Here is a 21,467-nt window from a genome sequence, read left to right on the forward strand (position 1 = left end):
GAGACGAAGAAGGGTGGCCAGTATTATAAGGCGAGAAATATAAAGTTAGTTGGTTGCCTACATTGTGTTTTTGCTTTTGCTTTTTGTCGAAATGTGTTTTGTGCAAATTCAAGAGATAGTATTTCAAGCCAAAGCGAAAGTGTTTTATACAAATTCTTCAGAAGAGTGTGTAAAGTGTGTAAGTGTATGTGTTGGAATGTGTAATAATTTGTTACTGTATATGTGTATCTCTAATAGTGAATGTGTGTCTATATGTATCGTTGTGTGGAGGATATTGTTCTTATTGCTGCTTAGATTTTTGTTTGTGCTGTTGTTGTTGTTGTTCTTGCTATTCGTTTTGTCGCAAACAGAGGATTTTTCGGCTATAAATACAATTGTTACCAAAGGATATTGCGTTAAAAACTCAACTGTGTTATCCTAGATAAGTACCAAACAAAGTTAAACGGTCGCATCTTAAAAACGTGAAATTAAAAGTTAAAATTTTTTATTGAATAATAAAATATAAAAGTTTTCGAATATTTTCGGCAAAAATTTAAACAAAAATAACTATAAACTAAATAATTAAATTTACTGTAACGAAAAGCACAACAACAAAACCAAGTAAGAGTGATGTAAGTGTTTAGTTAAAAAGTTTACTAATAAATAATTAAAAAAGTAGTAAAATTAAAGGAAATTATGCGAATTTCGATAAATGTAACATTTTGTTGATAATTAAATAATTATATTGAAATAGTGCTTTTGAAAACTATTAAATAATTTTATATTGCTTGCTTACAAAATATTATTTTGAGACAATTAAATATCATTTAATAAGTGCAATTTTTGTGTAAATATAAATTTATAGTGTAATTTAATTTTTAATTAAATCCAAGTTGAAAATAATAAACAATTTAAAAATCTTTAAGTATCAATTAAAAACAGAGTAATACATAAATAATTTTCAAAATTATGGAAAAAATTTAAAAAATCCTAAAGCAATTTTGTATAATACCCCAAAGAAAATTGTGTCATTGTGCGATTTATGAATTGGGTTCAATTACTAGATGGTTTTTTTGTCAGTCCGAGGATATTGATTTAAAAATAGGTCCGAATTTAGGAAAATTTTGTTCAGTGTACGACATTTGGTATTTATAGAAAAAATATCACAGGCTTTTAATTTGAAAATTTTCAGATTCCTTCCAAAAATTACAAAAAGATCTTTATAGCTAGTGTGGAACCTGGTCACATTTTAAAACTGTGAGTTGAAATTGAGATCAGTTGTGTAAAATTTAAGATTATGAAATGGTACTACACTCGAACCAATAACGTACTTTTTATATAGTACAGAAACGAGTTGGACCATTTTATATTCTACACATTTGTAATGCACAAATATATTGAACCATTTCTGGGTCTACTGTCTGTCATTCGGTATGTTAATGTAAAGCTTGGTTAAAATTTTAGATCCAATTAAACCGAACTCCCGAATATAGCATTTGACTTTATGAATACGTTACATATAATAGTACCTCCAACGGCACAACTAAGTCTAAGTGTAAGCCTTAAAGGCCCTGCTGAATTTCTTAACGATCGGTCCTCATTTGACCCTTGCCCTGTGCAATGCTCTCTTTAGATAGAATGTCCAAAATTCAATTATAAACTGTAATATCGTGATAAAATTTAGCATAAATGAATTTTATAGAAAAATAAATCCATCTACCTAATAAGGATCGGTCCATATTTGCTTGCCTATTTAATACCGTTAAATTTATTTAAGTTTTTTCAATCAGATTTTTAAAATTAGGTAACGAATAGTGAAAGAAGTAGAAAGACAAACGAATTTCAAAAACTTTGACTTCAGTGATTGGATCTCAATATCGAGACAACTTTGAATGTATAAAAATAATAGATACAACTCAATACCCATAAGCTCAACAAGTTCGTTTAGACTATTGTCTGGTCTACAGGTAAGACTGGCCTATAGTTAAGACTGGACTATAGTCATGACTATATACTGGCCTATTGTCAAGTCTATAGACTGCTCTATTGTCATGACTCATGACTATATACTGGCCTATTGTCAAGACTATAGACTCGTATGCGTTAATTCGACCTCAAATTTTTAGTGTAAAGTTAGGTAACGATTAGTGTAAGAAAAAAATAGACGAACGGGTAGCTAAAACTAGACCTTCAGTTATTGGATCTCTGCGAATCTCGAGATTTATGGTCGGCCAATTTTAACTGTACTTTCATACTTGTTATTGTAATACCGTTAAATTTATTTATTTATTTATTTTCATCTATCATGAAATATTGAAAGGATATTTGAGTTCATGATTCATTTTAAAGTTTTCAACTTCCTAAAACATACATATAAAATATATTTACATTAAACGAGTTTCCATTATCATTTCTAAACCAACATGCACATATTGACATAAATGAATTATTACTCCCTCTGAGATAACTGTATAAAACTCTTTCGTTGACCTACAGTTCTGGGCAACTGTCTCAAGTTACGAAATTCGCTATGTGGCTACTTAGTTATACGGCAGTAGATTACTTTGGATCAGTCAAATAACTACTTCATAGGATATTTCGGTATGTTGAAGTGTCGTCTACTTTCACTCTACATTACTTGAGGTAGCTAAAGTGTTTATTGACTTTTGCATTACAAAGGTACCTATTAAAAACAAATGTTAAACCAAATATGACTTTTAGAAAAATCTTTTTCAAAAGAGATTTGTCTCCCTAAAAGACTGCCGGGTTGTTTATTTTAAATCTTGTTGAAAAGTTTACTTACAGCAGCACATACGCACATTGAAAGAAAGTGCGTATTCATGTTGTCTCCATCAAGTCTTCCTCGTACTACAAGTGCAGGAATGATGAAAATCTACTTATTATGGATTACATTACTGTATTACACCACATTTTGTGGCAAATGTGTTCTTGTTTGTAATCATTGTATGTATTAAGACTTACTCACTTACTACTTAGTTCTTTTAAGGCTTAAACAACTTGAAGTATTTTAAGTCAAAAAAACAAATAAGAAATGAAATGTTTGTGATTTACAATGTATCCTTGATGACGCTATAAGTAGGAAGCATGTATATTTTTCAAAGAAAATATTTAAAATTAAACAAAAAAGAGATAAAGATGATTAAGGAGCAAATGTTATATGAATAAGAAGTTTGACATATGTAAACTATTGAAAAATAAATGATATTATTTTGCAGTTGGTATTCTATTCCAAATGAAATTGAATTCCTGAATGATTTTTAAATAAATAAAGAGAATGTCTGAAATCATCAAAAATATTTCTTCCATAAAGTTTAAGCTTCATCATCATACCGTTGTTATCTATACCATACAATACCAATTCATCACAAACCAAAAATTTAGCCTTTCCTGTCTCCTACAGCAACAAAACCTATAATTTATGAAAAAAAAAAAAATTAAAAATATTTTTTGTTGATGGCAACAAAATAAAGAAGAAGTGAAGAAGAAGAAGAAGAAAAAAAACGTTTAGGTCAAAAATATTACTTTCATTTTATGTTTTGGAAACTACAGCAACAAGTGCTAAGCGAATAGTTCCGGTTAAAATATTTATCTATATGAATGTTATGGGTGTCACTCTGTATAGTAAGAAAGTTTTTCTTAAATGTATGAAAGTTGGTTTGGTTAAAAATATTTAATTTTTTTTTCAGTAATTTCTGTAAGTACTCTATATGTACACACGCAAACCCCTGGTAATTGATGCCACTTTTAATTATGTCACAAAGTTATTTTGTAATTTTTCACCAAAAATTTTTGCCAAAAGCACCATAATCACACCATCACCAAAAAAAAAAAAAAAATAAATTTTGAAAAAAGAAGTAGAAAAAATGAAAAGAAATAACCAGCATAACAACTATTTTTAACTATTACGAAATATTAAGGCATTTTTTACCAAAAAACCCCAAAAAAAAGAAAAAGAAGCAAAAATATTTAATGTGCACTTAATAATGATTATAAACTGATTTTTTCGCTCACTTCTTATTTTTTTACAATTTTATTTTTGCAGTCACTTTTTTTCTTTTTGTGGTCACGACTATCCAAAAACAGACAAAGAAGAAGCAAGGAGCCATCCAAGCAACAGCAGCTGAGACTCCTCTTTAAACGAAATCCCAAAGAAAGGAAGAAAAAAATCATTCTACTGAAATAAACATCAATACTTGAATACAACAGCAAACGAAAGTGAAATTTAACAAAATTTTATTTTTATTGCTGAGTTGGTACGAAAATAAAAGCAACAGCAGCAGTATACACAGCAACTGCAACTGAAAACAATAAATACAGCAGCCAACAACAACAACAACAAATAAATCGTTAAACCGGAAACGTATAAAAATGCATTTCAATAAACGTGGTAGCAATGACAACAACATGAACCTTTTAACTTCATCATCACCATCACATTTAGCTGCTTCTACATTGTCTTCTTCATCGTCATCATCGTCGCCAAACTCATCTTCATCAGCGTCAAAAACAAAAACTACAACAACACATGGCGGTCTGAGTTTAGGTCTTTGGTGGCTCCTTCTGATGACTGTTATTTTAATGGCCCAACAACAGCCTTGTGAATGTCGTTACTTACCGACAAGGTCACATGGCGATGATTTGGATAAATTGCGTGAGTTAATGTTGCAGGTAAGTTGTTGTGTTGCAGCATTTCGTTTCTTTTGCCACAAAATAAGAAATAAAAAATACAAATGTTGAAATTCCTATAATAAGGGTGTGAATTAAAGAAAATATGTAAAGGCAGAAAAAATCCTGTTCAACAGGTGAAGAAGGCTTATAGATTCGTAAACTACAGTGGGCCTAAAAGTTGAAGTTTTTAAATTGTATTGCAATCCGAGTTTTAAATAGTTTCACTAATATAAGAGAGAATGAATGATCTAAATCTAATGAAAGACTATAGTCTGTTCTACAGTTAAGACTATAGTCTGGTCTATAGTCAAGACTTTAGTCTGGTTTATAGTCATGACTATAGTCTGGTCTATCGTCTGGTCTATAGTCAAGACTATAGTCTGGTCTATAGTCAAGACTATAGTCTGGTCTATAGTCAAGACTATAGTCTGGTCTATAGTCAAGACTATAGTCTGGTCTATAGTCAAGACTATAGTCTGGTCTATAGTCAAGACTATAGTCTGGTCTATAGTCAAGACTATAGTCTGGTCTATAGTCAAGACTATAGTCTGGTCTATAGTTATGACTATAGTATAGTTATGACTATAGCCTGATCTATAGTCTAGTCTATAGTCAAGACTATAGTCTAGTCTATAGTCAAAACTATAGTCTAGTCTATAGTCAAGACTATAGTCTAGTCTATAGTCAAGATTATAGTCTGGTCTATAGTCAAGACTATAGTCTGGTCTATAGTCAAGACTATAGTCTGGTCTATAGTCAAAACTATAGTCTGTTCTATAGTCAAGACTATAGTCAAGACTATAGACTGGTCTATAGTCAAGACTACAGTCTAGTCTATAGTCAAGAGAATAGTCTGGTCTATAGTCAAGACTATAGTCTGGTCTATATCCAAAGCTTTAGTCTGGTCTATCGCCAAGACTATTGTCTGGTCTATATCCAAAGCTTTAGTCTGGTCTATCGCCAAGACTATTGTCTGGTCTATAGTCTGAACTAGAGAATGGACTTTTCTCTAGAAAATAGACGTGATAGAGTAAAATTACGATAAATTTTCGGTCAAAAATTTTTATAAAAGTCAGACTAAAGATTCAAAATTTTGAAAATAAATTTAATGATTTTTTTGGTTTTATGTCAAAAAATTTATTTTAACGAATTTTGAATAATTTCCTTTAGCACTTTTAAAAGTCATGGATAAATTACTATAAATCATATGATTTATGTAAATAAATAAAACATCAACCATTTCACCTGCATAACAACAAAACTGAAATTGAATTTATTTTACAACTGATCTTACAACGATCTTGAAAATCTCTTCATTTTTCAATAATGTAAATCTTACATTATTACCAAAAAAATCAGCCATTATCATCTTGAACAATAAAAAAACAACAACTACTAAAGACATGAAATCAAGTCATAAATTACACGAAAATAAACATGTTAAAAATACGCCTTTGCAACACTCCTTGCAACATGTGTGCCAGAAATATTAAGTAAGCTGCTGTTTATTTCGTCTTCATCTTCCCATAAATTCAATATTAAATTTCAATTAAAGAAACCATCAAAATATTTATGATCACACTTGCCAGCCTAAACTTTAACAAAAAAAAAACAACAGGAGAAAAACTGAAGAGCCGGAATGACGATCATATTGAGGACGACAAGATGATGTTGATGTAAAAGATGATACGAAAAGATTTTGTGATGATAAATAAAAATGAAATTGTTTTTGACTCAAATGTTTGTATTAAAAAAAAAAAAAACTGAAAATTGTTCCATAATAATGGCAATTTGATATAAAAAATTCAACAATTTTATTATACGAATTTATTGCATGATGCACTACTAAAAATTACTTTTAATTTGTAGTTATTTTCACATTTTGTTTCAGTTTGTTTTGTGTTTACACGTGCACATGAATATTCCTAAGCAGTCAAAGAGATATCATGCAGCCAGCAGCAGTTCCGAGTCAAGTAGTATTCTCTTGTTGCATTTATGTTCTTTTTCACAATCATGCGAGTATTATGATTGCAGTTTATATATTTTTGCACATATTTTTTTCTTCTTCTTAATAGTGAAATCAAAAATGCAGTTTTACTTGTTAAACATGCAATAATTTCATCGATGTTGATGATGAGTCTTTTAAATTTATTTATTTTGTATTTTAATGTAAAGAAAAAAATGCTGCTTAAATACAAAATATTTTTATATACATTTATATCTGTATTTCGTTCGTCCGTTTGCATCAAAGTTATTTTATCTTCTTATTTATTGTGGCGATTACTTAACCAAACTGAATTTTCCAAAAATGTATATTTTTAAGCCAAAAACATTAAAATTAATGTCTGTCTGTCTGAATGTTGTTGCAAAATTTGGCATTAATTATAAATCCAAAAATATAAACAAAAATGGCTAACAAGTGTCAAATTGCTTTAAGAATATCTAAAGATGAACAAAAATTTGAAATTATCAATAAAGCTGTGTTCAAAGATTTGTGGATACAATTGGTTTGCAAGAATTATTGGTCTACGATTTGCATTAGAGCGCTGCATTAATTACAAGCTAAAAGGCAACAAAAAAGTGAATGTGTTTCTTAAGCGATCATCTCGCTTAAACTGTAGCCAAATTTATTTAAAACTACTTTCAATAGAAGCAACTAGTTTACGTAATGAGCTGGTGTTAAAAAGTTTCTAGAGGTTATTAACTTTCAATTAAATATTTAATAATTAAAAAAAAAACAAGTAGGAAAGTATAGTCGGGCATGGCCGACTATATGATACCCTGCAACATGAGTATATTTTAAAAATTATTTATTTTTTATTATTCAACTATGTTGAATTTTACCTTAAACAAAATTTCTAAAAGAAGCTTTATATGGGAATTAGGGTCAAATATGGGTCAATCCTCAACAAATTGGGAGGAGGGATGTATTTATTTTTATATAAAAGTTAATTGGCTGAATTTCTTCGCGATACTAATGGTTATAAGTAAATTTTTTGTCGTTTAAGATATTTTTTTAAAGGGTGGTTAGTATGGGGTCTAGGGTCAAAAGACGTCCGATCATTGTAGAAATCGGCTTGGACATTTATGCCTATATAAAAAGTAGTTGTGCCAGTATGGTAGTATATTTCACGTAGTTATGAGTTAAAACCCCAAATCGAAAAGTGAGGTTGTATGAGGGCTCGGTGAGATAATGGACCGATTTCAACCAAAAAAGTCGTCTGGTCCAAATTTTATGAAAATATCTTGAAAATTATGGCCTATAGCTTGCGCACAAGGTTTACATGGACAGCCAGCCAGCCGGACGGACGGGCATGTCTTAATCGACTCAGAAAGTGATTCTGAGTCGATCGGTAGGTGTAGGACCAATATTTGTATGCGTTACGAACATCAGCACAAATGCATAATACCCTCCCCTACTCTGGTGTAGGGTATCAAAATATTAAATAATATAAAAATATTAAACATTCACAAATTTGCAACTAAACAATTGGATTTTTAGTCCAATTTTTCATGTTTAGTGACAAATTGACTTAGAGGGGCTCAAATTTAGACATTTTGGTCATACAGGGTATTATTCAAATCAGTGTAACTTTTCACCTATTGGTCCTAGCGAAAATTGTCCAATGGAGTTCAGATAGTTATTTCTTCATTATTTCCAATTTTTTTTTTTTTCGTAAAATTAGAAAAGGGTTTGATTAAATAATATTTTTGCCCATTGTTATACTCTAAAGTGGGTGTAGGACCAATATTTTTCGGTGTTGCAAAAATCAGTACCAACGTCTAATACCCTCTCCAATATAGTGGTGTAGGGTATAAAAAGCTTTATTTTAAATCTATTTATTATAATTTATTTAATTAAGTTCATGACATATATTTTTCCAAATAGCTCTTTTTAATTTATGTGTTAAAACTTTTTTAATTACAATACTCAATTGAGTGCAATTCCATTTATTTCAATTTTTCTTGCAAAACTTTTAGACCAACAAGATAAAAATTTAATGCTTTTCAAATCTATCTTCTTCTTTTTCTCCAACAAACTAAAACACATTTAAAATCAGTCGCCCACTTCCAGTAGAAAATAATAATAATAAAAAAAAAAACAAATACCAAATGAACTTATAAAACGTAATGGATTTTTGTCTATTTTTCTGCTAAGGTCAAGTTTATGACCTGGATTTTTGCCAAAACATATATTTAACATTTATAATTATAATTGTTAAATAACACACATAAATAAATAAAACAGTTATTTATAAAAACTTGAATGTAAATTCAATTTCACAGACTAAATCTTAAAAAAACAAACGTAATAATAAAACAAATAAAAGTTTTATGTAAAATATCAAAAAAAAAAAAAGGAAAAAAATGAAAAAATCCAAAAATAATAAGAAAAAACGAGAAACTAACTAAACACAAGAGTTGTATGGTAAATGATTTTAATATGGTTTACTGTAAATTAGACCATGAAATTTAACTACTACAACCAACCAACAAACAGTTGTAAGTACAAGTTACCTCGTCTTAACTCGACATGAGTTTATGTTAAAGCCAAGATTCCCAGGTTTGAAAACTGGCTTAGATTATGTTTGTTAAAAAATAAAACTAAAAATAGAAACAAAATTAAACAAAAATACTTGGTACTTAAAGAAAATTAATTAGGCACGTAGTTAAGGTGTAATTAAAAATTATTATTATCATCATTATTATTGTGTTTGTAGTTGTAGTCATTTGAAATTGTTTAAAGATATGCATTATGATGATGGTATTGTGTTGTTTTGTTTGGTGTTAGATGGTTTTATTGTGAACATCATTAAAATTACGACCCTATCACAAGTTAACTAATGTTGTAAAAGTTATTAAACAAACAAATACTATGTGCAGTAACAAAAAACAGAAAATAACATACATAAATAATATTACTTAAATCCAAGGTGTGCACATACACTCTTCAAATAATGTAATAACCATAAGTTATTACAAAAAAAGAGTTAATATATTTATGAAGGTACCTTTATAACAACATCCATCCATATTTATGCAGCCCTCAATACCTCACACGTAGTCATCAGATGCTTGTACTGAGTGTGTAGCATCTATCCATTATCCATTCATCATCTAACTATTATTTTGAAAACTAACCATGTGGCGCTAAGTGTTTAGTCATAAATTTTTGTTAATAATTAAATTACTCGTACGAGTATTAAACAAATAATATTAAATAATTATCATACAATATTAAATCGTTTATAGTTAATTAAATACTTTATTATTTTATACTATAATCATAATTTGCCTTTTGATATTGAATTTTAAATCGTATATAAATATTAAATTGTATTCAAAAATACTGTATTTTTCACTACCCCAAATAATCCGTTCTTGAAATGTATTACTACTTTTTCAAAAACTTCTCTCTACAATTATCCTTAAAAATCTACTTTTGCAATATATGTAGTATAGGAATTTTTTACAGTAAAACATTTCTCTTATGAACTTTTTTTGGATTATGTCAGTCTTGTATTAAATTATCGAAATGTATCCTTTTTCAGAATAGAAAATTTGCAAAAAAATTATATTGTTTAGATTAAAATATTAAATATGTTTCTCGGATTCGACATTGATTCAAACCATAATTGCAATTACATTTTTAATTTCCACAGTAATCCTATAAAGTATCAGAGATATCTTGCCAGAGATATCATGGGAATCCATATCTCGGATCATTTTTATATCCACCATGAAAAAAATGGTTATATTGATTTTGTCATTCCGCTTGTAACACAACGAAATTTTGGTTATAGAACCACAAAGGTATGCATATATATTCTGGTTCCTTATTAAATTCTAAGACAATCTAGCAATGTCCGTCCGTCTGTCTCTTGAAAACACGATAGAGTCCGAATTGCAGTTTGTTTGATATTGAAAATATTCAATATCGGCCCAGGTTTCCACCTAGTCCCCACACAAGTGGCTCCCTGGAATAAAGTATAAGCAAACATAACTGTTTTAAAAGTACGAATATCGAAATTCGACATAAGTAAGTTTTATATGACCCAAAATCTCTCTACCAGATTTTATGAGTATCGGCCCACTATTAACCCTACTCCCCATATAAGGTCCCCTTCAGAAAATGACTTTAGCGCTCGTTACTGGCTTAAAAATGAGAGTATAGCAATGAAATTTAATACAAGTATGTTCCTTATGAGCCAAAATTTCTTTACCAAATTTTATGATTATCGGTCCACTATTGACCCTACTTCCCATATAAGGTCCCCTTCAGAAAATGACTTAACGCTCATTACTGGCTTAAGAATACGAGTATATCGATGACATTCGACATAAAGAAGTTTTATATGAACAAAAATAGCTATACAAAATTTTATGACGATCGGTCCATAATTAAAGCTCATTTCCGCATACACCGTAATCGATGCCGAAAACGAAATTTCGTATATTTGTACCGAAAAAAGTAAGTTTTTTCGTCACAAATGTATGAAATTTCGTTTTCGGTGCCGATTACGGTGTATGCGGAAACCTGACTTTAAACCTACCCCTCATATATGTATAAAACCATGAGCATTCGTTCATTATTGACCCCACTCGCATATAAAGTCCCCTTTCAGAAAATTACTTTTACGCTTATGACTAAATTAAAAATGCGAGTACAGCGATGAAATTCGAAAAGAATAAGTGTTATACGAACCGAAATCTTTCAACCAAATTTTACGACAATCGGTCTATATATACACGCACATATATTAATGATTTAAAAATTGGACAAAAATATTTTGTTAATTCGAAAAAGCTGGGTCCATAATAGACTTTAGCCCTATTCCAAATAACACACTAATGTTTAAGGGGAGTATTCGTTTTTCGGCATACGGTTTGATGATGTACATATACATATATAAGATTCGGCGTAGCCGAATACGACACTCTTAAAACACTCTTGATCTATAAAAATCAGAGTTATGATTAAATTGTTCCCATATTTTTCGATTTATTTCGGATATATCTAAGATGTTTTAATTATAGTCGATATGTATATCAAATGAAATGTGTTTGAAAGACCTATAGATTTTTCTATATTTATAGACATACTTTCAAAATCTCTGCGAAAATAACATTTTATGGAAATAACAAACTTATATGTATATTCTTATACAAATTATAGTACATCCAAGTAAGAGTAAGATCAAAATATTCGACATAATTGTGAAATACCCTTTAAATTGAGAATGACTACTGATCTATAACATTTTTGGAATGACTCAAAAGTACGAATTATTACTTTAGGAGAGAGCATAAAGATCTGTTGACTTACTCTTTATATGAAGCGATATTACGATTTTTTTTTATTAGATAGCCTATTGCTGATCATAGAATTTAATTTTTTAAGTAACATTTCTAGCTTATTAACTATAGCAAAACCAAAAATTTCTATTAAATCACATTTTGTTCAATCATTTAACCATGGTTTGTTTATATTTAATTTAGCAACTTTGTAAATTGCATTTTAACAAATTTATTTAACAAAACATTTCGACAAGTGTTAATTTCTGTGCATAAACATTTTAAACGTGTTTAGTGCTAGAGTTAATAGATTATTAAGTTTTCAACATAGATTTTAAATACAAAACAACATAAAAAAAAATTAAATAATTTCCAACACTTCAAAGATTTCATTATGAATTGTTTTCTATTTTTATTTTAAAATTGAACAAAGTTTTCTTTTTTGTTTTTTCCCTCTACTTTTCTGTGTTAAATATAGAGTAAATTTATTTTAACATAAATATGATTAATGATTCATGTCAAATGGTAGACTCTAAAACATTGTGTAATCACTAAGATGTATGGAGAAGAAGTTTGTTGTTATTAGCGGGGTTTTTGATTTAAAAAATGTTTATATTTTCTAATAAATATCTTATTAAAAACAATATACATGGTATGTATGTACATAGGTATTTGTAATAAATAAAAACAAAACCAAAACAAATTTATTAATTAAATTTAAATTTTAAAATATTTTTGTTTTTTTAGCTGTTTAAGCTGCAATAAAGGAGGTGGGGATTAGGCAAAAGAGAAACATTTGAGTTTTATTGTTAACATTTTATGTTAACATCAATATGTCAATATCTTATAACTTTTACTACTTCAATGTGTCTAATAATATTTGAATTATTTTTTTGCTGCTAACAATTTTGTTATGCTAATTTTCTGATTGATCATATTTGCCAATCAATAAAAATCCATGAAGCTTTTAATTTTAAAAAAATTAAAAAAATATTGACAGTTTTGCAATTGGTTGCGATTGATTAGGCGGTAAATTTGTTAATTTATTTATTGAAAATGATTTGTTAAAGCTTTGGATTTTAAAATTGTACAGACACTCGTATAAGTAAGTGTTTACATAGAAACTTATTCAAACATTTTGTACATAGACTTGTCTCAGAGTTTATATAATATACTAGAACACTTCCCGAGATATCGAGCGATTTTTATCGTAGCAGGGTTATGTAATTCCTTTGGAAATGGGGACTTTTAATCCCTTTTTAAACCCTCTTCATGTTAGAGTGAATACCTTAAACAGTTTCCATAACGTAAGTGAAAGCTTTAAATTTACCGGAAACCTTCATGTAACTTTGATTAAGTGTCAAAAATCTATTTACCTTTGACTTGTTGCTATCTCCTCCTCATAAATATTTTCTGACAAATATTTATTTAAACTTTTAACCTAAACTGTTAAATAAACAAAAATACCTCCTTTTTAAAGAAAAATACAAAATACGTATTTTTTAACTTGTAATACGAACTGACATTTTAACAGCACAAAATTAATTTAGTTTTTATGTTGGTTTTTTTCACAAGTGAAAGGAATATCACTTGCCACAGAACGGCAGAAATTAAAAAGAATGTATACATTAAAAAATCGGAGTTGTAGGTAATGATAAGTACCCAGAAAAAATTTTAATTACCATGTAAGTGGTTAAAATGCTAAAATATACTTACTCAATAGCATTTTACATCATTATTTTAACACGGTGATGTCATTGGAGACAAGTACTTACCACAAACGATTACAAGTAATTAGAAAAAGTAGTCATTGTAAATCGCATGAAAAAACGTATACAGCTTCTATATCTTCACTGGCAAGATGACTAATGAATTAGAAAGTATTTATATAACACATTATTAGTAAGACCTTATTAAACTACTTCTATGTAATCCAGACGATCTGTAGTAGTCATTGAAAAGTGTGTTGTTAGGTAAGTAATTACAATTGAAAGCCATTACCTAGTTTTTGCTGGGTAATAATTACATTAAAATTTGAATAATTGCTAAAGTTTTAATTACAATTACTTGTAATGTCAAGTAATTGAAATTGCAATTGTCATCACCCAAACTTATGAACATTTTAGATTAAAACAAAATTACCTTAAGTAATTCAAGACATGGTCAATTACCATTACTGTGCAATAATCAATTACTTGTAATTCTAATTGAAGTTTTATTAATTTTAATTGTTATTATCAATTATTTGTAATTGAAAAAGTAATAAGAACAAGTTAATGATTACTTTTTTATCAATTACAAATACAAGTAGTTGTAATTGTTTAACCGTTAATTGCAGTTAATTGTAATTAGTAAAACTTCAATTAATTCTATAGTAATGTTATTAAAAATCAAGCCTTTGCTTTAATATGATTTTAATTTAAAATTATTTTGTGTAAAATATCAATTTAAGGAAAATGAAATTTAATTTCATTACTCTGTTTTTATAAACGAATGTTTGTACTACTGCCACAATTCCATTTAAAAAACGCTACTAAGTACTTAACTCTACATGTAGCAAGTAAAACGTAACGTAGATAAAAATGAAAATTTTGTCTACAATTATGATGAATCTGTAAAATTACACGAAACTGTTTAATTTCAGTTTTATGAATGAAAACCCAGAAGTTTAGAAGGGAGTCAATATACCTCCAAAATATTTAACTAATTGATTAATTTTAATTAACATATTTAGAATCTTTTATGATATTTTGAGCTACAAATGGCTACTTTACTGTCCCTTAGTAATGCGGACAGGAGTTATTGAAACCAGTACAAGAAATACAGAGTAGAGTAAATGTTTTATTTGTAATTGCAGAGAAGTGGGGTTTTAGCTAGTTAATGACCAATTGACTTTGTCCAAAAGCTGCCTAAAAGCTTATTTTCTAACTAGGGGACAGTCACCACAATACTGCAGGGTAATAATAAAAATGTAAGTGTAAAAGTGAGTGAGTAAGACTTAAATACGCCTAGAAATTAACTAACGCGTCAAGAAAATGTGGTTTTCAGCATTTTCATTTTTAATGTTGTTGTTAAATAATTTAATTCACATAATTTCTACGAAAACGAGAAGACAAATAGAAGAAAATGAAAATTGTTAAAATTAGACAAGAAGAAAAAGAAACAAAAAAAAAAAAAAAAACGAAGAAGAAGGAAAACTATAAAGTTGCGTGGCAGAGTGGATTAAGAAGACGATGATGATGATAATGATGACGATTATAACGCTATTGTAATTGTTGGTGAAGTGTTGTTAGCTATTTCGTCTTCGTTTCTTTAGAAGACAGTCTAGTCTTAATCTTAAGATAAAAAAGAAGACGTTGAGTTGTAAACATTTAATGACGATGACGACAAATACAAACAAGTTAAATATTATTTTATTACTAATGTAATAATGAGTATTTTGAGTAATAGTAACAACATGTTGCAATTTACATACTTATTTTACATACTCAACTTTAAGATGTATGATGCAGCATTTGTAAGAGGTGGTGGTAATGCGATGGTGGTATGAAAAGTATTTAATTGGGTTTTAATGACTTTATATTTGTGTATTTCTTTTTATTAAGGAAATTAATTATATTTTTGTTGTTATTTTTAAATGTTATAGACCGCTAAGTATTCAATTCAATTTGTCTTTGTCACGACATTTTTCATTTAATATTGTTGAGATTTTTCTGTGGCGTATACGTAATCTATCATTTTTATTAAGTGTCCGCAATGCTTTTTTTTAAATTCCTTTAATTTTTAAACATTTTTTAAATTCATGCCAAATTATAACAAATAGTCCTTCAAAGAACTTTTTTATATTCGTAAAAAAGTTTTAAATTTAAAGTGTTTCGTTTAATAAAATATGGTTTTCCGTAAAATCAAAATATTTTTACCATAAAGTTTTTTGAAGAAAGCTTTTTTTACGATAAAATATTATTCACTTTTTTATATAAAGCTATTTTCACAAAACCATAAAAGCTTCTTTCTTTCGTTTTTACATAAAACACTTTTCAAGCTTCGAAAAGTTTAATAAAAAGCTTTTTTTAAGTTTTTACTATAAGCTTTTTATTTTTTTTTTACTTAAAGCTTTAAACAATTTTTTAAAAAGCATTAAAAAGAGTTAAAAAAAAACTTTTTTTATAGAAAACTTTGTTATTAAAAAACTTTTTAGAGGAAATTTTTACTTAAATGATTCATTTGTTTATTCACGTAAAAACATTTCATTAAAAAGTTTTATATTAAAAAAGCTTTTTTATTATAAAGCTTCATTAAAATCTTTTATATTAAAAAAGTCTTTTTACTAAAAAGCTTTTTTAGGATGCTTTAATTTTCATTATAAAGCTTTTATATTAAAAAAGCCTGTTCATTAAGATCTTTAATATTAGAAAAAGTCTTTTTACTAAAAAGCTTTTTTAAAATACTTTACTTTTCATTATAAAGCTTTTTTATTAAAGAAGCCTTTTTATTAAGATCTTTTATATTAAAAAAGTCTTTTTACTAAAAACCTTCTTTAGAATGCTTTACTTTTCATTATAAAGCTTTTATATTAAAAAAGCCTTTTTATTAAGGTATTTTTATTAAAAGAAGTCTTTTTACTAAAAGCTTTTTTAAAATGGTTTACTTTTAATTAAAAAGCTTTTATATTAAAAAGCCTTTACATTAAAATATTTTATATTAAAAAGGTCTTTTTACTACAAAGCTTTTTAAAATGTTTTAGTATTTATTATAAAGCTTTTATAATAAAACTGACTTTTCATTAAGATATTTTATATTAAAAAAAGTCTTTTTACTAAAAAGCTTATTTAGAATGATTTACTTTTCATTATAAAGTTTTTATATTAAAAAAACCTTTTCATTAAGATCTTTTATATTAAAAAAAGTCTTTTTACTAAAAAGCTTTTTAAAATGTTTTAGTATTCATTATAAAGCTTTTATAATAAAACTGACTTTTCATTAAGATAAGTATTTTATATTAAAAAAAGTCTTTTTGCTAAAAAGCTTTTTTAGAAAGATTTACTTTTATATTAAAAAGCCTTTCATTAAGATTTTTTATATTAAGAAAAGTCTTTTTACTAAAAAGCTTTTTTAAAATGGATTACTTTTCTTTAAAAAAAAAACTTTTTTATATTAAAAAAGCCTTTTTACTAAAAAGCTTTTTTAAGATGGATTACTTTTTATTATAAAGCTTACTTTTCATTATAAAGCTTTTATATTAAAAAAAGTCTTTTTAGGAAAAAGCTTTTTTAAAATAGATTACTTTTCATTATAAAGCTTTTATAATAAAAAATCCCTTTCATTAAGATCTTTTATATTAAAATAAGCTTTTTTAAAATGGTTTACATAAAAGCTTCATTCTTTAATTTGGTGCTGTTTTTTCTTAAAAAAAATGTAAGCAAAAACACCCCTCGTATAATAAACCTCTTAATAAAAAGCCTACTTAAGTGTTGACATTAAAAATAAAAAGGAATAAAAACGTACCATCAGGTAATTTGACAAGTTTGCATTTAGATGGTCGACAAAGATTGTGGTCAAAAAAAAAAAATCATCATGTTTTTTTTTTTTTTTAATTTGGAAATGTTTTGTGTTTTAATATAAAAACAGTTGCTTTCAAAAAAATGTATATAAATAAATATCCATGTTTTTTGTTTATTTTTTAGTCAATATGCAAATAATCCTACAAGCCAAGTTTAACTCATTCTATTACACATAATTTGTATTATTAACATAATTATTAACCAAGAGCCAACCAAACCAACTACCAACCAAGTGAGTAAGTAGCAGTAATAGTATTCGTAGTGGTTGCGGTTAAAGTGGAATTAATTGTAACTGAATACTCGCGTGTACTTACATATATACGATATTTTAGGAGTAACAAGCAAAAGTCTACGACAACGTATTTACTGACTGAGGTTTCAGTTTTCAAAACAAAACTGTGAAATATTTATTTAGATTTAGCGAGACTTGCAACATGTTGATGAAACTCACATTTAAATCCCTCCATAAAAAACAATAAAATGAAAATGTTAAGAAAAAGTATTAACGAAAAAACGAAACAGATGTTAAGAAAAATTAACATACTGGCTTAGTACTATAATTTGTAAGGAAAAAAATATATATATTTCGCATTTGTTGGGGAAAATTATGAAATTTTATTTTTGAGAAGCCACTAACAAACAATAAGCGTAGCCAAATTAAATAAATGTACATACAAATTACAAAAGTACAAAAATGTTAATTTCCCACATATAAATTTGTACCTAATTAACACTTTAGTACTAGATACGAGCAAATGGGGTTTTTTATACAATTTTCTTTGTTTCTGTTAGCTACGACTGACACAAACCTGTAAACTAATTTCAATTATACATTTTTATCTTTTAGATCTTGGAATCCAGTAATGAAGATGGTGGAGTCCAACAGCGACCACCAAATGAGGCAAATGGCAATACTTTGGCTGCTGCAGCCCAACGTGCTAATTGGTTGAATAAATTGGGCGGTAATATGGATAATATGGATGTACCCAGGAAATATAATGCTCCACGTGGCATTTACGATAATGGACGTTACTATTAAAATCTAACATTAATATGGCAAACATTTTACAAATAAAATGCAAAAGGAAAATATCTAACAAAGTAGATGTTTAAAAAAAGTTTATGATTTTTCCTTTTTTGGTTAAAAATTTTAAAATGCAAGCAAAATGTTTTGTGAAAAAAAATTACACCACCAAAAAGAAAAAATAATTTTATTTATTACCAAAAGCAAATCACAAATTTAAATGTCAATGAAGGTCGTATAATGTTAATTATTTTATTTTTATATTTAATTAATAATTAAAACATACTTTTTATTTAAAGGCTGTTTACTGTAAAGTTCCTATTAAATGTCATATATAAAATTAAATGAATTTATGAAAATTATGTCAATGTAAAAATTGTTCATCATTTGTAACCCCGCCCTCACTCTCTCTCTCCTATACTTTTTCATAAAAATGTTGTGTTAAAAACCTTAAGCTTCTTTATATAATAAAAATGGGGATTTTAAAAAAAATTAAATATTACTATTTGAAAATAATTTATTCAATGTTTAACAAATATATGTCAAAGAAAAAAATGCTAAAAATAAAATTCTGAAGAAATAATTGTAACCTGAAAACAATAATTTTAATGTAGCAAAAAAATAACAATGAAAAAATATATACAAAAATTCATAAATATAATTAAAGTATTTATTTAAAACAATTAAATAACACCTATTATATACAATACATATACGAGTAAATGTAATTATTAAAAGAAAAACCGTAAACGATCGATATATAAAATAATTAATAAAACATCTATGTATAAATAACAAAATAAAAATTGAAGTAATTTTTATTAGAACGGATATAAATATGGGCAATTTCGTGTCTAGTGATCCAATTCAAAAAATTGATTTGGGTGAAATTTGAACCAAGGTTAGTACTATTGGATAATAGGAAAGAAAAAAGTGTCCATTTAAAAAATAATTACAAATATTGAAGAAATAGCTATCTGAATCCCTTTGGACAATTTTTGCTACGGCCAATAGGTGAAAAGTTACACCCATTTGAATAAAGCCCTATATGACCAAAATATCCAATGTTGACCCTCTTTAAGTCCGGCAGTTCTTGACTACTAACCTTGGTGTAAATTTCATCCAAATCGATTTTTTGAGTTGGGTTACTTTCTGAGACGATTAAGAAATGTTCGTCCGTCCCTCATTACTACGTCAAATATACTAGATCTTGACACAACTAATTTTTATATAAGCATTAATGGCACTGCCAATTTTTGAAATGATCGTTACTCATTACAAACTCTTCTTTAGGAAGTGGCTTAAACATTCATAATTGACTTGTAACCATTAGTATCGCGATGAAATTCAGCTCGAAATAGCACTATATTCAAAAATAAAATCTTTCTTCATACTTTATGAGGATCGGTCCATGTTTTACCTTTTGAAAATTAGTTTTTCATCCATACATTTTTACCCCCTTATTCACAAACAACATTTTTATTTTATAAAAGGTTTATAAAACAAAATTTCCATACAAAATCTAATTTATAAACCGTTTATAAAATAAAAATTTTCTTTGTGAATAAGGGGGTTAATAAATAATAAATAATTTTTATATATACTTATAACTGGTGTAGGGTGTCATGTGGTCGACCATGTCCGACTATACTTTACTACTTGTTCAATATAAACTTATTTTAAAGAACAAGAAATTTCAGCAATTGGACAAAAAAACATTTTTCAGGGCAAGTATGACAGATTACAAAATAAGTTCCTTTTTATACCCACAATCAAAAAAGATGAGGGGTATATTCGTTTTGTCCTTCCGTTTGTAACACATCGAAATATTGATCGTAGACCCATACAATTATGTCCATACGTCTGTCTATTGTAGGCACGATAGGGCCTAAACGAGAAAAGCTAGAGAGCTGAAATTTTGCATAAGTATTCTTCTTTGATAGGCCCTGTTTGGTATTGTGAAGGGGCGAAAACTGTATTCCGGGGCCACCCGTTAATTAATCATTAATCTGTTAATTAGCCAACAATTGTGGTTAAATTTTGCAAAGTTTAATTTTATGTACCCAGAAATCATTGCTCCTATCCCCCATAAAAAGTACCCTACAGAAAATTACTTTAACGATCATTGCCGATTTAAAAAATGCCATGATATATATATGAAATTCGATATAGACAAATGCCATCGTAACGAAAATCAGAAAATGACTTTAACGTTCATAACAAATTTAAAAATTCTAATATAGCAACGAAATTAGGCATAAACGAGTTTTATGTAAACTGAAGTTCCTCTGAGGAATGGTCCATAATTGATCCTATCCTCCATATAAGGTCCCCTTCCGAAAATGACTTTTCGTTTATAACTGGCTTTAAAATCCTCTCTACCAAATATTATGACGATTGGTTCATAATTGATCATATGCCGATGTTAAGGTTCTCTTCAGAAAATGATTTTAACGTTCATAACTGACTTACCGAAATCTCTATAGGTACTAAGTTTAATGAGCAGCGGTCCATAATTGACCCTACCCCTATAAAAGGTCCGCCTTAGGTTTTAACAAACTTTACGGACTAAATAATAATAGTATGGTGATGAAGTTCGACATGAACAAGTTTTGTGGGACGAAAGAACATGAGGATTAAAGCATAATTCAACCCAATGCCATATGAGGTTCTCTTCAGTTGGTTTTATAATGTTGTTATAATAATGAAATTCGACACAAAAAAGTTTTTTTTTTTTGGAACTGAAACCTATTTTTGTGAAACAAAGGAGCGGTCCCCCATATAAACCTTCTTACAGAAAAGAAGTTTATCGCTAATAAATCATTGTTTTATGATAGAATTATTTCAGAATTCAAAAAAAATATATTTTTGAAGTCGGGACAGTTTCGTCCATAATAGAACTTATCCCTCATTGAAGG

At 27.8% G+C, this 21,467-nt stretch overlaps 1 protein-coding gene across 2 annotated transcripts; it reads left to right on the forward strand.

The window, feature by feature from the left end:
* The first annotated feature begins 357 nt into the window (after positions 1–357).
* On the forward strand, positions 358–19,146 carry LOC119599739. Of its 2 annotated transcripts, none has more exons than XM_037949640.1 (3): positions 358–611; positions 4,043–4,668; positions 18,373–19,146. In XM_037949640.1, exons 2-3 carry the CDS (start codon positions 4,369–4,371, stop codon positions 18,562–18,564), a joined length of 492 nt encoding a protein of 163 aa, XP_037805568.1. In that variant the 5' UTR covers positions 358–611; positions 4,043–4,368; the 3' UTR covers positions 18,565–19,146. The 2 variants fall into 2 exon arrangements, with proteins under 2 accessions (XP_037805568.1, XP_037805569.1); XM_037949641.1 differs by having other exon boundaries at positions 399–600.
* Positions 19,147–21,467: the final 2,321 nt, after the last annotated feature.

Source organism: Lucilia sericata, unplaced genomic scaffold (genome assembly GCF_015586225.1).
Source record: "Lucilia sericata isolate MDLA Ls3-8-SP2 unplaced genomic scaffold, ASM1558622v1 Contig000087F_arrow, whole genome shotgun sequence".
NCBI lineage: Eukaryota > Metazoa > Arthropoda > Insecta > Diptera > Calliphoridae > Lucilia > Lucilia sericata.

Coding starts and splice junctions, on each gene's coding strand:
- LOC119599739 (XM_037949640.1), top strand. CDS start 4,369: ATGCATTTCAATAAACGTGGTAGCAATGACAACAACATGAACCTTTTA. Junction 4,669..18,372: donor TGCGTGAGTTAATGTTGCAG/GTAAGTTGTTGT, acceptor TTTATCTTTTAG/ATCTTGGAATCCAGTAATGA.